This window comes from Equus przewalskii, chromosome 27 (assembly GCF_037783145.1).
Source record: "Equus przewalskii isolate Varuska chromosome 27, EquPr2, whole genome shotgun sequence".
In the NCBI taxonomy this organism is placed as follows: domain Eukaryota; kingdom Metazoa; phylum Chordata; class Mammalia; order Perissodactyla; family Equidae; genus Equus; species Equus przewalskii.
Window position 1 is genome coordinate 41,270,068 of NC_091857.1, and position 14,823 is coordinate 41,284,890.

General features: G+C 55.1%; 1 protein-coding gene and 1 long non-coding RNA gene across 17 annotated transcripts in view; one reads left to right on the forward strand and one right to left on the reverse strand.

The window, feature by feature from the left end:
* LSS (lanosterol synthase) overlaps positions 1-11,991 on the reverse strand; it is a 31,036-nt gene extending 19,045 nt beyond the window's left edge. For 7 of the 16 annotated variants that reach the window (XR_011534056.1, XR_011534054.1, XR_011534055.1 and 4 more), the window contains exons 1-10: positions 11,473-11,725; positions 10,815-10,980; positions 9,934-10,072; positions 7,505-7,613; positions 6,393-6,514; positions 4,827-4,923; positions 2,695-2,830; positions 2,235-2,343; positions 1,695-1,813; positions 587-684 (exon numbers count right to left, since the gene is read on the reverse strand). Coding sequence is in view for 6 of the 16 variants with exons in the window: in XM_070598005.1 (XP_070454106.1) it covers positions 587-684; positions 1,695-1,813; positions 2,235-2,343; positions 2,695-2,830; positions 4,827-4,923; positions 6,393-6,514; positions 7,505-7,613; positions 9,934-10,072; positions 10,815-10,980; positions 11,473-11,486 (1,109 nt within the window). In the remaining 10 variants the exon portion in view is untranslated. Of the gene's footprint in view, positions 1-586; positions 685-1,694; positions 1,814-2,234; positions 2,344-2,694; positions 2,831-4,826; positions 4,924-6,392; positions 6,515-7,504; positions 7,614-9,933; positions 10,073-10,814; positions 10,981-11,296 lie in introns of all 16 variants that reach the window. The other 9 variants (XR_011534057.1, XR_011534059.1, XR_011534058.1 and 6 more) reach the window with 7 other exon arrangements.
* LOC139079973 (uncharacterized) lies at positions 11,976-13,356 on the forward strand. The gene is made up of 2 exons (XR_011534063.1): positions 11,976-12,489; positions 12,660-13,356. It is a non-coding gene; the product is annotated as an uncharacterized lncRNA (long non-coding RNA).
* Positions 13,357-14,823: the final 1,467 nt, after the last annotated feature.

Consider the following 14,823-nt stretch of genomic DNA (forward strand, 5'->3'; position numbering starts at 1 on the left):
CAAGGATGAGAAAAGCCCATGTCAGGCAGCAATGGGCAAAGAGCTGAGGTCAGGCAGCTGCCCACAGCCCACATCTGGGAGAGCAGCCTGCTAACTGCTGTGGGTGCATCGCACGGCTTCCCTGAGCTCACATTCAACAGGGGTCTGAGACTCGAGGAGGCTCCTCTGTAGCCAGCAGAGGGAAGAGGACCTCCCTTAAACACAGGACTCCCTGCTGTGCACCACACTTGTCCTCTGTGGTCCCTCTGCAACAAGGAGCCCCACCTTCAGGGCAGAATCCATACTGACAGGCTCTCCTTGTCAATAGGTCTTCCTGACATTCACCTGAACCTGTCCCCATCCACCCACAGGCTTCCTAGTTCTACCTTCCGGAACCACCCAAAGTTTCTGCTAGGTGGCAAATCTTTCAATTCAAAGACAACCCTCATCCACAAACCCTAAAGCTGCTGGTTCCAAGTGTGACTCAAGACCCCACGGCACCCTCGCCTGGGAAGGCCCTCACACATGTCTGCACTCAGCTCTCAGCCACATCTGTCAGGGACCAAATATGACGCTCACCAGCCGGGCCCTTCCCAGTTGCCCTCACCAGAGGTAATCGCAGATTCTGGAGACGTGCTCCTGAAAGGCGGGGGAGGCCGGCCCATCCACCGTCCAGCGCACAAGCATGTTGATGGTTTTTGAGATCTGCAGGAGACACGGGCCTGTCAGGGCTCGGCTCCAGACCTGCAGCGGCTCCCAGGTGGGAGGGACGCAGCCCAGTCCACCGAGGTCCCAGCACAGCCTTGCTCTGGGCCAGTGGCCTTCTGCTCAAACCCGCATTTCCCGAGCACTTGCTGCTTGCTTCCAGGTCTTGAAAGCAACAGACGGAGACACAGTCATGCCCCAGGAGATGTGGTCTCCCTCTCAGGGAGGCAGGGGGGGCCGAAGCGCCTACACACAGGAGGGAGTGGGCACTGCAGCAGGGAGAAGGCAGGGCGTCCCATAAGATGCAACATGAGCCGAGTCAGCTGGTGACCAAGCAGAACCCCCATGAGGGTGATGGGCTAGGCTAGGGGCCCCGGGGGGCACATGTGGGGAGTGGTGCATCCTGAGCTGCCTTAGCAAACTCTGGGGTCTAGGGATAGGACCATCTGAGGGACCCAGGAGAGATGGGGGACAAGTCCTATGTGGTAGGCACTGCCACTCAGAGCAGAATGTGCTAAAGGTCTACATCTTCTATTTTGAGATCTCTTAAGTCATGATCCAAAAACTGCATTTCTAACTTAAGTCAGACGTGCTTTATAAAAGGTTAAAGTGAATCCCCCACAGAACCACGTTGCTGCTAAAAGGAAAGCAACTGGCTGCTCTGTGAGACATCAGGGTTTACCACCCGCTGGGGTCACATGAGAGCCAGAGAACAGGTAGGGGCAAGGCTGGGAGTGGGGCTCGGTGACACTCCACCAACTGGGTTCACCCAGAGAACCTGAAGGCTAATCCAGCACAGCACGGAGGCCAGTCACAGCCTACCTGGGAGCTCACTATAACTCTGCCTCTTGCACTGGTGACCCCATGGCTGTGAGCTGGCCTCCCCCACCCTGTGCCAGCCAGTGGGCACCTGGCCTCTGGGCCTTCCATCCTAGGTCCTCACTCCACCCAGGAGCTGCAGTTGGGTGCCCACCCCAGGCCCAGATACCCAGTGGGCAGCGGGCACTGACCGGACCAATGCTGATGCACTTTGTGAAGCGGTCGTCGGCCACGATATGCTCATACAGTGTCTGGATGGCCCGCTGCCGCAAGCTGGCACTGTGATGGCGCTCATACAGGTTGAGGAATGCTGCAAGGTCAAGGGTGTCAGAGGCAGTGGGCACAGACAGGAGCTCCTGGCATCAGCCAGGCCTAGGCACAGACCTGACAGCACAGCACTCCACACAGGGCAGTATCTGGGCCCTTCCAGCCTGCCCTGCTCTGCTCTTCCTTCCTCTGTCCTCCACTGGCCCCCTCACACCGAAATGTGCAGCCTGCTTCTCCCCGACATCCTAGACTGGGCCTCATGGGGTCCTGCCCCTTCCCTCCCCTAGGGAAGGAATGACTGGCACCTCCAAGGCCCTCAGCTCAGAATCCTCTTGTCAGGGAGCCCAAGCCCAAGGCTTACTCAAAGGGCAAGGACAGGGCAGACCTGCTGGACATGAGGCACACACGGCCAGAACCCCTTGTCACCACAGGACCCAAATGACAGCCCCTCAGAAAGCACCCACCATACACCACACGGAGCAGCCAGCTGTGCGGTGTGTACAGTTCATCAGGGGCCACGTTGTTCCTCTGCGCCGGCCAGTCGATGCTGGCATAGTCCTCCACGTAGAGCTCCTGCAGGGCAGCAGTGCCTCAGCCACGGTCTGCCCAAAGCTGTTCTCCTCCATCTGCCTCTCCTCCTTCCCAAGGGGACACCCAAATGAACATCCTACACCCCAACCCCATCTCAGGGCCTGCTTCCTGGAGAGACACTATGGGCCAGGATTCTGCTCACAGGTGCCCTGCGCCCTTCCAAGACACTGGAGGACAGCTGCGGCTCATCCTGCCACACAAGCCCCTCAGGTAATTAGGGGACAGGACAGGGGAGGCTCCACCCTAACTCCAGGGGACTCAGCTCTGCAGACCTCAGGTATGTGGGCCTGTGTAGTCAGACTGGAGGGTGACCCCAGGCCCAGGGATGCTCACCTGGCGGAGGCTCTGAACCAGTGGGTCCTCCTCAGCACTCAGCCGGGTGGCGTAGCAATAGCTCATGGGCAGGTAGACCTGCCGGCAGTGGCACCAGAGGGTGGAGGGATGTGCAGGTGCCCACTCAGGAAACAGCCTGGGGGGACAGCGCATCAGCAGGCAACCCCGGGCCCCCACATTGCCACTGCTGCAGCCCCAGGCCCTTCTAAGCGTGGACACAGGGTGGACGGCTATTCTTGGACTAAGTCGGCACAGATGCCAGCGCTTCACAGCCATGCTCCTGTGGGTGCAGTCAAACCCTCCTAGGGCACTCTGCAGAGAGCTGACAACTCCTCCTCCTGGTTCAGCCAGATGCATCCCAAAACCAGGACACCTAGCTCCTAGATGCTCAGGATTGTCTGTGAGTTTCTCAATTGTGACACACGGACCACAGTAACATAAAACCTTGCTAATGGGGAAACGGAAGCTCTGGTCGATCTTTGCAACTTTTCTGGAAAAGATAAACTATTCCAGAATAAAGTTTATCCAAAAACCTTTAGGACTGTCGCATCTTCCCAAGGCCTGAGTCTTGGATGGTTCCAGCCGCCCATTCGGTGCAATGGGGGTACTATTTCCACCCTGTCCCTTCAGCCTCCTGTCCTCATGTATGAGGGCATTGGGAGACTGCAGAGAGCTGACTGCACCTTCCCAGCTCCCAATCGTGAGTCAGGCAGATACCCAGCAGCCCCCACTACCACCACTTCCCTCAATGTCCTGAGGGCTCCTCCACTCACTTTAAAGGGTGTTTTTTACATTTTGGGGTAATATTTCCAGCTTTTCTGCAGCTGGAGTGGATCTGGGTCTGGTTCTCCATCCTGCACACCTGCCCTTCACCCTCTAACTCAACCCCCTCCAAAACTACTCCAGGATCAGCGGAGCTCTAGTTACCTCGAAACCCAGCAGTGCCAGGGCCCCACCGTGTGGGGGACACAGACAACACAGTCCTCCCTGACACCAGACACCAGCCTAATACACCTAATATATCACCTCCTAGTGACTGCTCAGTGCCTTCCTCTGCCTGCCCCTTACACTCAGGTAGGTCCACGGTCCAGCCGGCAAGCTCACCAGTGAGGAATGCTGGAATGGCCCCATAACCCAACCTCCACCTCTTCCCAAGGGGTCAGTCTTGGTAACAGCGTCCCGCCTCCCCATCTCACCTCGCCATCCCTCTGCCTCTGTCACCACCTCATGGCTGTGGAGGCTTGGCCCTCGGCCCCTTCATCAAGACCCTGCTGTCATCTGCTGAATGGCCCCTTCACCTCATACCACCTTTCCTCCACCAAAGTCACCTTGTAACACAAGGGCTCCCCAACCTCCGTGACAGCTCCCTAGGGGGACTCTGACCCTCTGACCCTGCTCCAGGGGGCAAGCAGGGGCTCTGCCTGAGCTCCATCATGGTTCCAGGGGTCTCACCTCCTGAAGGTGACACTGGGGTACTTATATGTGTATGAATATTTTCTGGGCCTCCCGGATGTCCACAGCTTTCATTAGATATTCACAAAATGTTAAGACACTGGTTATAGGCAACAGACAATAAGGAATTAGTGTTGATTTTGCTGAATATTTAAACAGTATTGTTGTTCTGTTAAAAAGAAGATTCTTATCTTTTAAAGATACACACTGAAGTGTTCACAGGTGAAGTGTGATGTCTGGGATTCACTTTGATAAGGGGAAGGTGAGAGAGCACAGCATACCCCGACTGCTGCACTGCTGAGGGCGCATGGGCTCAGTACCTTCTCTTCTCTGCTTCTACAGATGCTCAAGAGGCCCGTAATCACAAGATGCAAGCACGTCATCTAGGCACCCATTCCCCACACCAGTGATTCTGTAATCAGCCCTGTGGGGCCCCACCCACCTGCCACACAGCTCAAGCCCATGGCGCCTCCCCAATTCCTGCCCAGCTGGGAACCCCTTCTGTCCATCCGTAGGACTCAGCCAAGCAGGGCCTCCACCAGGAACCTAACACCAGCCCACTCCACAGAAAAGACCATCTCTCATCTGTGTAACAGCCAAGTGACCCAGGGCTCCCTCACTCCACTCAGTAAAACAATGGCAACCCAGTCGCCAAATCAACCGTAGAGGGGCAAGCGTACCACATCTCTGGGAACAGGGTGTTGAGGCCTTCCCAGCTGTAAACGTTCAGGACAGCCAGCCAGAACTTGCCCCAGGAGGGGATACCCACAGCACCACCTGCAGGGAGAAAACAGGCCCATAGCATCCGTCTCTAACTGTGAAAACTAGCCCCTTGGGAATCCTGTGTGCCCCTTCTTGCATGAGCTGAAGGCATCCTGCTAAGAATCCTCCAAGCCCCCTGTGAGAAGCAACTTCCAGAGGTGCTCAGACTGCCCAACTCCACAGCCACTGGGAGGAACCGGCAGCTTCCCCAGAACGAGTGTGTCCAGACCCAGGAGAGGCATTAGCAGCCCCTACTCCCCAGGAAGGACCACACGATGGCAGCTACCTGGCAAAGTGAGAGGCCCAGAGGCACACAGCAGCCCACGTCCACATGGGCCTGGAGGTGATGAGAGGAAGTGAGCATGCACACACTAGGCCTTCTCCCTCTCAGGGCCATGCCTAGCTAGCTGCCCCTGAACTGTGTATCCCCACTCAGCAGACAGTCTGGACTCCAACGTGGCTGTCGACAACACTCGTGGTCCCACGATGGAGCCACCCCCAACAGCACCAGTCCCAGCACAGAAACACTGCCCTAGACATGCTTCACAAGGAGGCCTCACCCCAAACCCATGTGTGCGGAAGTCAAAGACTCATGAAGCTACTAGGGAAGTATGGCCCAAACACACTCCTTCACAGGCAAGAAACCAGAAAGCAGCCTTGAGAATTCGGGCCAAGGTGATCAGAAGCTAATGATGAATTCATTACAAGAGCAAAACGTGTGAAAAAGAATGCAGGGTCGCATCAGAATGTGCACCAGGAGGCCTAATCCAGCCTGGGAGGTCAGGAATGATTCCCGAGGAAGTGACATCAAAGGTGCCAGGTAAAGGCTAAGTAGGAATTCCCCAAGGCAGTGGGGTGGAGGGTGGAAGGTGGCATGTCCCAGGCAGACAAAGGTGGGATGTCGGCACATGAAGAGCCCTGAGGTGGGAAGGGGCTTCAAGGAGCTGACAGGAGGACGGATGGTTGGATCGAGGAACATCCACGAGAGGCAGGTGAGTGAGAAAGCACTCAGAGCAGCAGGAACTGTGGAGTCTCCCCAGGGCTGTGATTCACCTCCTTCAAAGCTCACAGGCAAGGGGAGAGGTGCCACCTGCCAGAAGCTCCACAGGGCACAGAGGAGGGCAACTGTGGAGGGTGCGAGCAGAGCTCTGCTGGCTCCTGCTACTCTCGTGTGGCTACTCTCATGTGGCCAAGTTGCCTTCCAGAAAGGTCGCTCCAGGAATACTCCCACAGGCAACATAGTAGCGTGTTGTTTATGTCTTTGCCAATTTGTGAAGCAAACTGAATTATAGAGCTATCTTAATTTGCTTTTTAAAAAATTACTGGTAAGGTTAGATGGTTTCCATCTATTTCTGCTTTGATGAATTCCCTGCTCACGTGTCTCGCCCAGGGTTTAAGTGGAGAGGCATCTTTTTATTTCTCATTTGCAAGAGATGGCGAGGGGACATGGACCCTTTATCTAGCACATACTGTGCAGGGTGTACCTTTCTTGTGAAGAATGTTCCGGGCTCGTACCATGTCAGGATCATCAGGCCCGACACCTAGAATCCTCAGAGACACATAGTTGAGCGCTGTCCCAAACACTGTGGACTTGTCCTCGACATGCCTATGGGAGTGGAGACAGGGTGAGAAAATGACATCTTTCCTTACTTCTAAGAAATCAAGCAATGCTTTCAGTGAAATTTCCTCAGAAAATCAAGAATGCTAAAACATCCTACACTGACATAACATGATAACACAAGAAACATCCAGAACAGCCATTCTCCACAGGAGTTCATGTACCTCTCTTAACAGCTGAGCAGTTCCAAAACTGCCTGTGCAGGACCCGCTTGCCTCCTCTGCTTGCTTTCACACCTGAATCCACACAACTAGTCCCCAGGCAGTGACCCCACTAAGTAAAGCTAATTCATCACTACAGCACAGAGCAAAAAACAGAGGCAATGTGTCAGGGCAGGCAAGACCCTGGGCCCGTCCTAAGGCACAGGTGAGATCTCGAGTCTGCCATGACAAGCTGGCACCCACAGGCCAAAGAGCTGGGGTCCCAAGCTCAAGAGGCCCAACTTGTCAAGGAAGCGAGCAGAGGCTTAGCCATCCTCTGGTGTGGATTTAGCCCACCCAGGAGAGGCCCCACCCTAGTTGTAGGACAAGAAGCACCAAAGCCCACAACCAGGGTGGGTCAGGCAGTTGACCACCTTCAGGGAGGGCCCTGCTCCCAGGGTGAGTTAGATCACAGAAAGGCAGGCTGAGACCTAGGGAGGGCTGCCCAGCCCCAGCTCCACCTGCTGCCACCCAAGTCTAGAACAACTTCCTTCTGCCTTAGTGACAACAGCCAGATGGTTTTCACTGTGCTATGTGGGTCTCAAGGGTCTCTCAACCAGTCACGAAACCCATTTACAACTGAAACCACGGTCCAGAAAATGAGCAGCCTCCTGTTGAGACACCCGGGGAAACCAAGGCCCAGCCTAAGCAGAGCCTCTAGCCCACTTCCCTCCTGTCAGGCTCTCCCCCAATGCCTCAACAGGTGCATCTCCTATATAAGAACACGTGTGTACATGCATGCACACATGTGCAGTGACACGGGGGCAGGCAGACTCACAGGCCCCAGCCACCATCGGGGAGCTGCACCGACCGCAGGTACCGTTCCATCTCTTCTCTATATCCAGCTGGCAGAGGGATGCGTGCCACGTGGCACACGATCAGGAGGCCTGTGTGACAGAAAAGATGTTCCCTGCTGGGAGCAGGCACTCAGCACTGCTGAGCCCAGGCCCCTTTCCTCCTGAGGAAGACTCCATTCAACAGAGAGCTGTCCCAGAGGGTCTCCTTCCCATGGAAACGAGCCTGGGAAGGTTATTCCTCCAAGCCCCATCAAGGACTTTGGGAACAGGGCCCCAGCGAGCAGTAGCAACAGCACATGTGACACTCCCCACACAGGGCGTGCAGAGCCCACCCAGCCACTCCAAGATCCCACAATATTGTCACACCTGCTACAAAAGAAACACCAAAGGGTCACCCCTACATGGGGTGACACTGACTTGTTTATATTTATACTTTTCTGTTTTATAAATTTTTTAATAGCATACGTCACTTTGCAAATGGGGGAGATGGACAACAATTAATATTATCCAATATTGCAACATAAAAATAAATATTATAACCTTCCCTTCCCAGCCAGGCCCTCCTGAGCATGGTGCTCACAGGTTCCCCCCCGACTCTTATACTCCACCTCACCCCTCATCAGCTCCATCAGCCACATGCCCAAGGCACCTGGCACAGGAGGGTCTCAGGGCAGGCCCTGGCCACAACACACTGTAGAACAAATGCCTGACTCTGGCTCAGAGGCATTAGGAGCCCCGATAGAGACACTTGCACAGCAGACACGCCCTGGAAGAAGGGCAGCTAGGTGCAGAGATGCTGCAGAGGTTCACAGAAAACAAGCCATCCCAAAACAAGCCTATCTTCTTCCACAACAGTTATGATGTTCTCAAGACAGGGAAGCACACAGGCAGGAAGCAGAGCCAGCGTCTTCCCCATTTCACAGGCAAGGTAACAGGCACAGGCCCTAAGTGGTGGGACTGGGGCTGGAGCCCAGGGGGTCGGACCCCAGAGTCCATGCTCACCATAGTGATGCACGTATGTGCATCTATGACCAAACCCAATTCTCATCATCCCCATGTCATAGATGAGGTGGTGGCCAAGGCAGGGTGAGGTCCTGTCACTTTGCCCAGGGTCAGAGCAGGCCAATGCTGTGTCATTGCCACTCCATAAAGACCTCTGGGAATAGTCAATGCCCCATGGGCCACACTCAATGGGGAACTGTCTACACAGATTCATGGCCCCCAAGAGCATCTTCCAAATTAAAGCATGAAAAAAAAAGACTGATCAAATCTCAGCCAGCCATGGAAGAACCCTGGTATGACACCCCGAACGGGCCAATGTCAACCTGAGAAAGACAGTCTGTTCAGACTCCAGAAAGGGGAGAGGAAAAGCCCCAACCTGCAGTTGAACAAGGGAGGGACCCCGGTAGGCCAGGCCCAGAGCTGCAGCAGCCAGCCCAATGACCAAGTGCCTACCATATGTCTGGTGCTGTGTACATATAACCGAACCCGATTCTCATCACCCCCATGTCATAGATGAGGCAGCCAAGGCACGGTGAAATCCTGTCACGTTGGCCAGGGTCAGAGCAGACCAATGCCATGTCACTGCCTCCCCGTGAAGACCCCTTAGAATAGTCTCAGCAGGCTCCAGGTGGGGCCAAGAGACGAAAGAGCCCCATGACTTGCCCCCAAGGACAGGCACATGGGTCCGTAAACAGGAAGATACCACACTGTGCAGTACAGAAGGCAGCAGGGCTTGGAGTCAAAGCAGAGACAGGAGCTTGATGATTCCCAGTGCTTCTCCCACTAGAGAAAAGGGTCCTCTGGCATAATCTCATGGGAAAGAATCTGCTGTTATGAGGCTGAGTATTTCTTTAGAGAAACACTTCCAGGATGCAAAACAGTCCTGTCTAGCCAAACCAGTTAAGTATCCAGGGGGCCCAATTGCCATCTCTTACAATTCACCAACCTGAACCCGCAGCTCCCCTGGCTGAGCTCCCTGGCTGAGCTCCCCTGCCACCCCTTCAGGGTGAGTTCACACGCCCAAGCTGCCTGGCCTCTCCCCAGCCTCCCACAGAGGACTTCAAGACCCCCACCCACCACCCAGCCCACCTCCAGCACCTTTGCGTAGGCTAGGCCCTCCACCTGGAGTGCCCCTATTCTGCACTAGGACTCAAGAGCCACTCCTCGTCACAGGGATCGCTGTGCTTCACTCCATCCCTCAGCACCAGCACCAGCACCAGGACCAGGACCAGGACAACTCAGGCACAGGGCAACCCTCCCCAGCCCTTTACCATGTGAGCGCCTGGGTTTTCACCTGCTTGCTCATTTACACCACAGATGTTCACCAAGAGCCTGAACCAGGTCAGGCCAGGACCCCAAGGAGGCCCTGGGGTGGCCATGCCCACAGGCCGGGGCAGCACCCTCCTACCTGGCAGGAGGAAGAGCGGGCCACCGTAGTCACCCGCCCAGTGCCCATCCTTGGCCTGCAGCCCCATGTAAAACGTCATCCCATTCAGAGCCCCCTCACGGGCCGTGTGGGCTTTGGGCAAATCCTTAAAGTAACTCCCCTGCAAAGAAGAAAAGAGAGGAGAGCTGAGCGGGTCTATGCCGAGCCAGAGGAGCCCTCATCACCTACAGCCCAGGTCAAAATAACGGATCTGAATTATGTTAAAAGTTTCACCAGTATCAATCAAAACTCTGAAATTCTTTGATGATGGTATTACCAACTCAGCAAAATAAAAGGATTCCACATTCTCATGGTTTTGCTTTCCAGTCACATATCTGCAAATTTCTTCACAACTTCTCCAAGACATCTTAAATAAATAAACCACACACTCAAGAGTTTGGGGTGGGGCACTGATGCCTCAGGCCTGGAACTCAGGCCTCTCTTGGGAAGGGGCCAAGGGACAGCACAGCGAATGGCAGCCAGGGCTCAACAGGGAGACCCCATTTATACTGCACTCTCTGACCAGCTGAATTCCTTATATGAAATTCACTGGATCAAAAAGCTTTTCCTGAATAAAAACAGAATTAGAGCAGTTTCTTACACACAACTTAGTGATAAAGGGACTGAAACAATCCAACTCCTGCTCTGTCTTTAACTCAAAGGATTACTGTGGGAACCAGCATTGGTGACATGTGACACAGGCCACAGATGACAGCTCTCTTCTTTTTTAACAAGGAAGAAACCGGCCTTCTCAGCCAGCTCTTGAGAGCTCCCGACTGGTTGCTGGCTAAGGAAAAGGGATGCTGGAGGGTTTCTGGTGGCCACCCAGACACTGGCCGCGACAAGCAGAATTGACCGCTTACAGTATCCAGTCCCAGTAAGTGCGCTTCCAGCCCAGTCTGCGCTCGGCCAGGGTCGTCGTCTTGAAAATACGTCCATGTCTGCCTTCCCTTCTCGTTGCTGAGTCGCCAGCGGCTGAGGTCGGTGGCCGGCGCTGTCTTATAGGGTCCCCCCCGACGCCGCAGACACCTGAAAACGGTCGTGCTCCAGTGAGGAGCCGTGCCGCCTGCCCTTAAGAGGGCCGAGCCCACAGGCGGCCACGACCTCAGCGCCTGCTTCCAACAGCCTCCCAGCAGGCCGCCGTGCCGCTCACCACGCAAAAGGAAACCTCCCCGCCCCCGCCGCCTCCAGCCCCTGCCCCACCATTTCTCCCGCAGGGGGGAGACCCCTGCCCCAGCCCCCACCGCCTCCAGCCCCTGCGCCACCATTTCTCCCGCAGGGGGGAGACCCCAGCCCCCCGACCTCCGTCCTCCCGCCCCTGCCCCACCAGGACCCGCACTGGCACCGGCTCTCCTCAGCCCCGAAGCATCCGCGGAGCTCCCTCACCGCCCCACACGGCAGCTGTGCCCCCGTCTCCACAGCCTGCGGGCGGCGCGGCCCCCTCGCTGGAAGAACCCACGCCCGCGCCCTCCCTCCCCTCGGGGTCCGGGGCGCTCAGGGGTCCGGGGCGCGGGGACTCACGTGCCCTCTGTCATGACAGGCGCCGCGCTCTCTGACGCCCACACCCCACTGCTGCGGCTCTCCTTCGCCTGCCCGCGCGCGCACTGCGCGGCGCGCGCTCGGCCGACAGGAGGAGCGCGGTGGGCCGATGCCCCCGTAGCCAATCAGAAAGCCGGTAGGGTGGGCCCAGAGCGCTCCTGGCCACCGCAGGGGTGAAGCGCACGACACCCCAGCGCGGCGTGGGCGGGGCCTGGCCTGGGGGCGGAGCCGCCAGTCACGCCTGGAGTCCGCGCGCGCCTGCCCCGGAGGGACGCCTGAGGCGAAGCGCCAGAGCGTGGCGGGGACCCTGTGAGGAGGGTCCGCCGAGTCCGGAGGACAGGGGGGACCCGGGCGCGCCTGAAGCAGAGGTGGCGGCGAGTGCGGAGGCCCGGAGGAGGGAGGAGCTCGCGCTCTTGCGGCTGGAGGTGGGCGAGAGAGGGGAGATGGACGCCGCGAGGCCCGGCCCAGTGGCGGGTTCTCGGAGGAGAAGAGACGGTGAGGGACCGAGAGGACGCCGACGGGCCAGAGGGCACTGGGCTCCTCGCCGATGGGAGGGGCCTGGTGAGGCCGAGGCCCCAGGGCCTAACGAACCACGGACGCCGAGAGCCTCCGCGGCCAGGCGAGGGAGAGGGCCAAGCGAGGGCGTCGAGAGGCGCCCCGGAGAGCCTCCGCTGCGCAGGGGGTCTCTGGAATTCGGGGCACCCAGAATAAATTACAGGTAGAAGGCCTTGACAGTAGAGGGGAGAGGGAGAAAGATGGAGGCAGAATGGGTGACCAAGCTTGAAAGGGACAGCTGGGGTGGGTGGAGGTCGGGGGAGGGATGGCGGGGTGGGGGGCCAGAGCGCCCGCAGGCGTGTACGGCAGAAACCAGGGCCTGAGAGGAGAACGGAGAGCGTCCCACTGGAGAAACAGCGGACGTGGAGGGGAAGAAGGCCCAGAGGCGCTTCTCCGGAGCCCGCCACGGCGCCAGCGTCTCCTCATGTGCCCCTCGGAAGCCTGGTGAGTGTTGCTGCGCCTATCCTTTGAGTCCTACCCCATGCCCGTGAACAGCAAGCCAGAGGGGAAAGCGCGGGGCCTGCAAAGAAAAAAGGGATACACACGGCTTTCCGCTAGTGGAATATCGGGGGTTTAGATAGTCAGGAAAGGACACTTGCCTCTTCCTGTCCCAGTTGAGAAACGAGTGAAGACGACACATCACTAAGATGAATGGATATCAAAACACCAGCCTTGCCACAGATAAAAGCTAGTAGGAGGATGTGGCTTAGATCTGCAATCAAGAGAGCTGCTGATCAACCCCTAAATCAGACAAACATACCTGGACAACTGCAGCCTCTGGGCTACAGAGCTGCCCCACCAGGCACCAGTCAGCCAAGTGCGGATGAGATGCCCATCAACCTACAGACTCCACAAAGTTGGCCCAGAGGAGGCTGAGCACACTTGACCCTGTCTGTTCTCCCAAATTCACCACTTCATACTTCCCTGGGAGTAGAAAAGAGGCTGGAAGTTTCTTCCAGGAAAGTCCCTCCATGTGGAAACAAAGAGTGGGAATAAGGGTTCCACCCTACATGGACATCTCAAACTCTGAGTCTTACCATGCTAAAGGAGGGAGGAAGTTTCAACTGGAGCAGAGTTTGAGTTTTGATATTTTATTGGACTGGATTTTTTATGAGCAAAATAATAACCCTCTCCTTTTTATCTAAGAAGGAAGGAAAAACCTGTAAAATCCAACTGAGAATTCATACATAAGAGTTTCTAAAGGCACTCATGAGAAAAAAGAATGCTTCTCTCTTCTTGCACTCTACCAGTTCCAGCTTGTTCAATAAACTGGATACAAAAGACTCCCAGGTTTTTGGCCTGGACCACTGAGCATGTGATGGTGACATTTACGGAAATAGGGAAGGTTTGGGGGAAAATTTCAGCTTAGATTGGGGACATGTTAAGACATTCAAGTGGATGTGCTGAGTAGGCTGGTATTCAGGAGAAAAGACAAGGCTAGAGAGAGAAATTTGGTAGCCATCTGTTTTCAGGTAATGTTTGAAAACAAAGTTGGATGAGATCAACTAAGGAGTGAGTATTCCAACAAGAAGAGTTTCCAGGATGAGTCCTGGGGCACCAACTGTTTCTAGTCTAGAGGAGAAGGAGTGGCCAGAGAGAGGAGAAGAAGCCAGGGACTGTGGAATCAGGGAAGCCAGGTGAAGACGTGGTGATCTGTACAGAGGTTTTAGAAGTATTGCAAAGTGAGGTCTGAGAATTGATGATTAGATGTGGCAAGACAATTTATTGGTGACTGACAAGAGCAATCACAGGAAACATGAGAAAAGCCCCGTGGCAGAGTTGGTTTTTTTTTTTTAAAGGGAAATTTCCAGTTAAACATGTCAGATGGCACAGGCGTTGACTTCCATTTCCCACCCAAACCCTACTCACATAAATTAATAAATGAGATAAAAACTCACAGGGAAAGAATGGGAGAGAAGGCACCAGTAAGGTCAGACCAGAAAGGTCAACAAGATTATAGAGCCTGGGAATGTAAAGTAATAACTGACTCAGCAAGCCAGAGAAAGCTGAAGTCTTTTTGTGGGGGTGAAACCATAAAGAGACCATTCTTGCCAACAAATCCCAGGAAGGTGTAGAAACTGGAAGAACTGGTAGAAAGTTGAATAAGGAGCAGTGTGATGATAGATCCTTTGCCCCACTTTGGTGGAAGCCTGCAGCAGTTGAGTCAGTTGAATTCATGCACAAGGCAATAGCTGAGGGCCACTGAAAGCACTGGACTTGAGTGAAAGTTTATACTCCTGTAGGAGCCCAGTCCCACTTCTCCCAGTCAGCCATATAGCTTCAGGCAGTAGGAGGATTTCTCTGAAGCAAGAGGCCCCCAAAAAAGACCTGCACACATTGGCCAACTTGGACCCAGTGGAAAAGCAGAGAAGCTGGCAGGCTGTATTCTTGACACACAGCTTCCAACAAGCTTCTCAGAGCCCCACTGTCAACATAAGCCAAGCATTTAAGGAAAACCTCTACCACAAAAGACAGCAAAACACACAGAAACAGGAAATTTTGAGAAATGGAGATGATATAAGGTGTGGAAGAGGACTTTTGACAAAAACATGTGCTCACAGAAATAGGCTTTTGCACCCATGAAACAAGAACCATCTGACACACTCTTTCCCTCCCTGCCTTATTTTTCTCCCTGTTTATCACCAACTAGCATACCAAATATTTTGCATATTTATCTTGTTTACTGCCTGTCTAAAATATAAGCCAAGCAAAGGCTGAAATTTATTTGTTGCCGTATCCTCAGCACCTGGAATAATACCTGGCATATAGTAAATACTC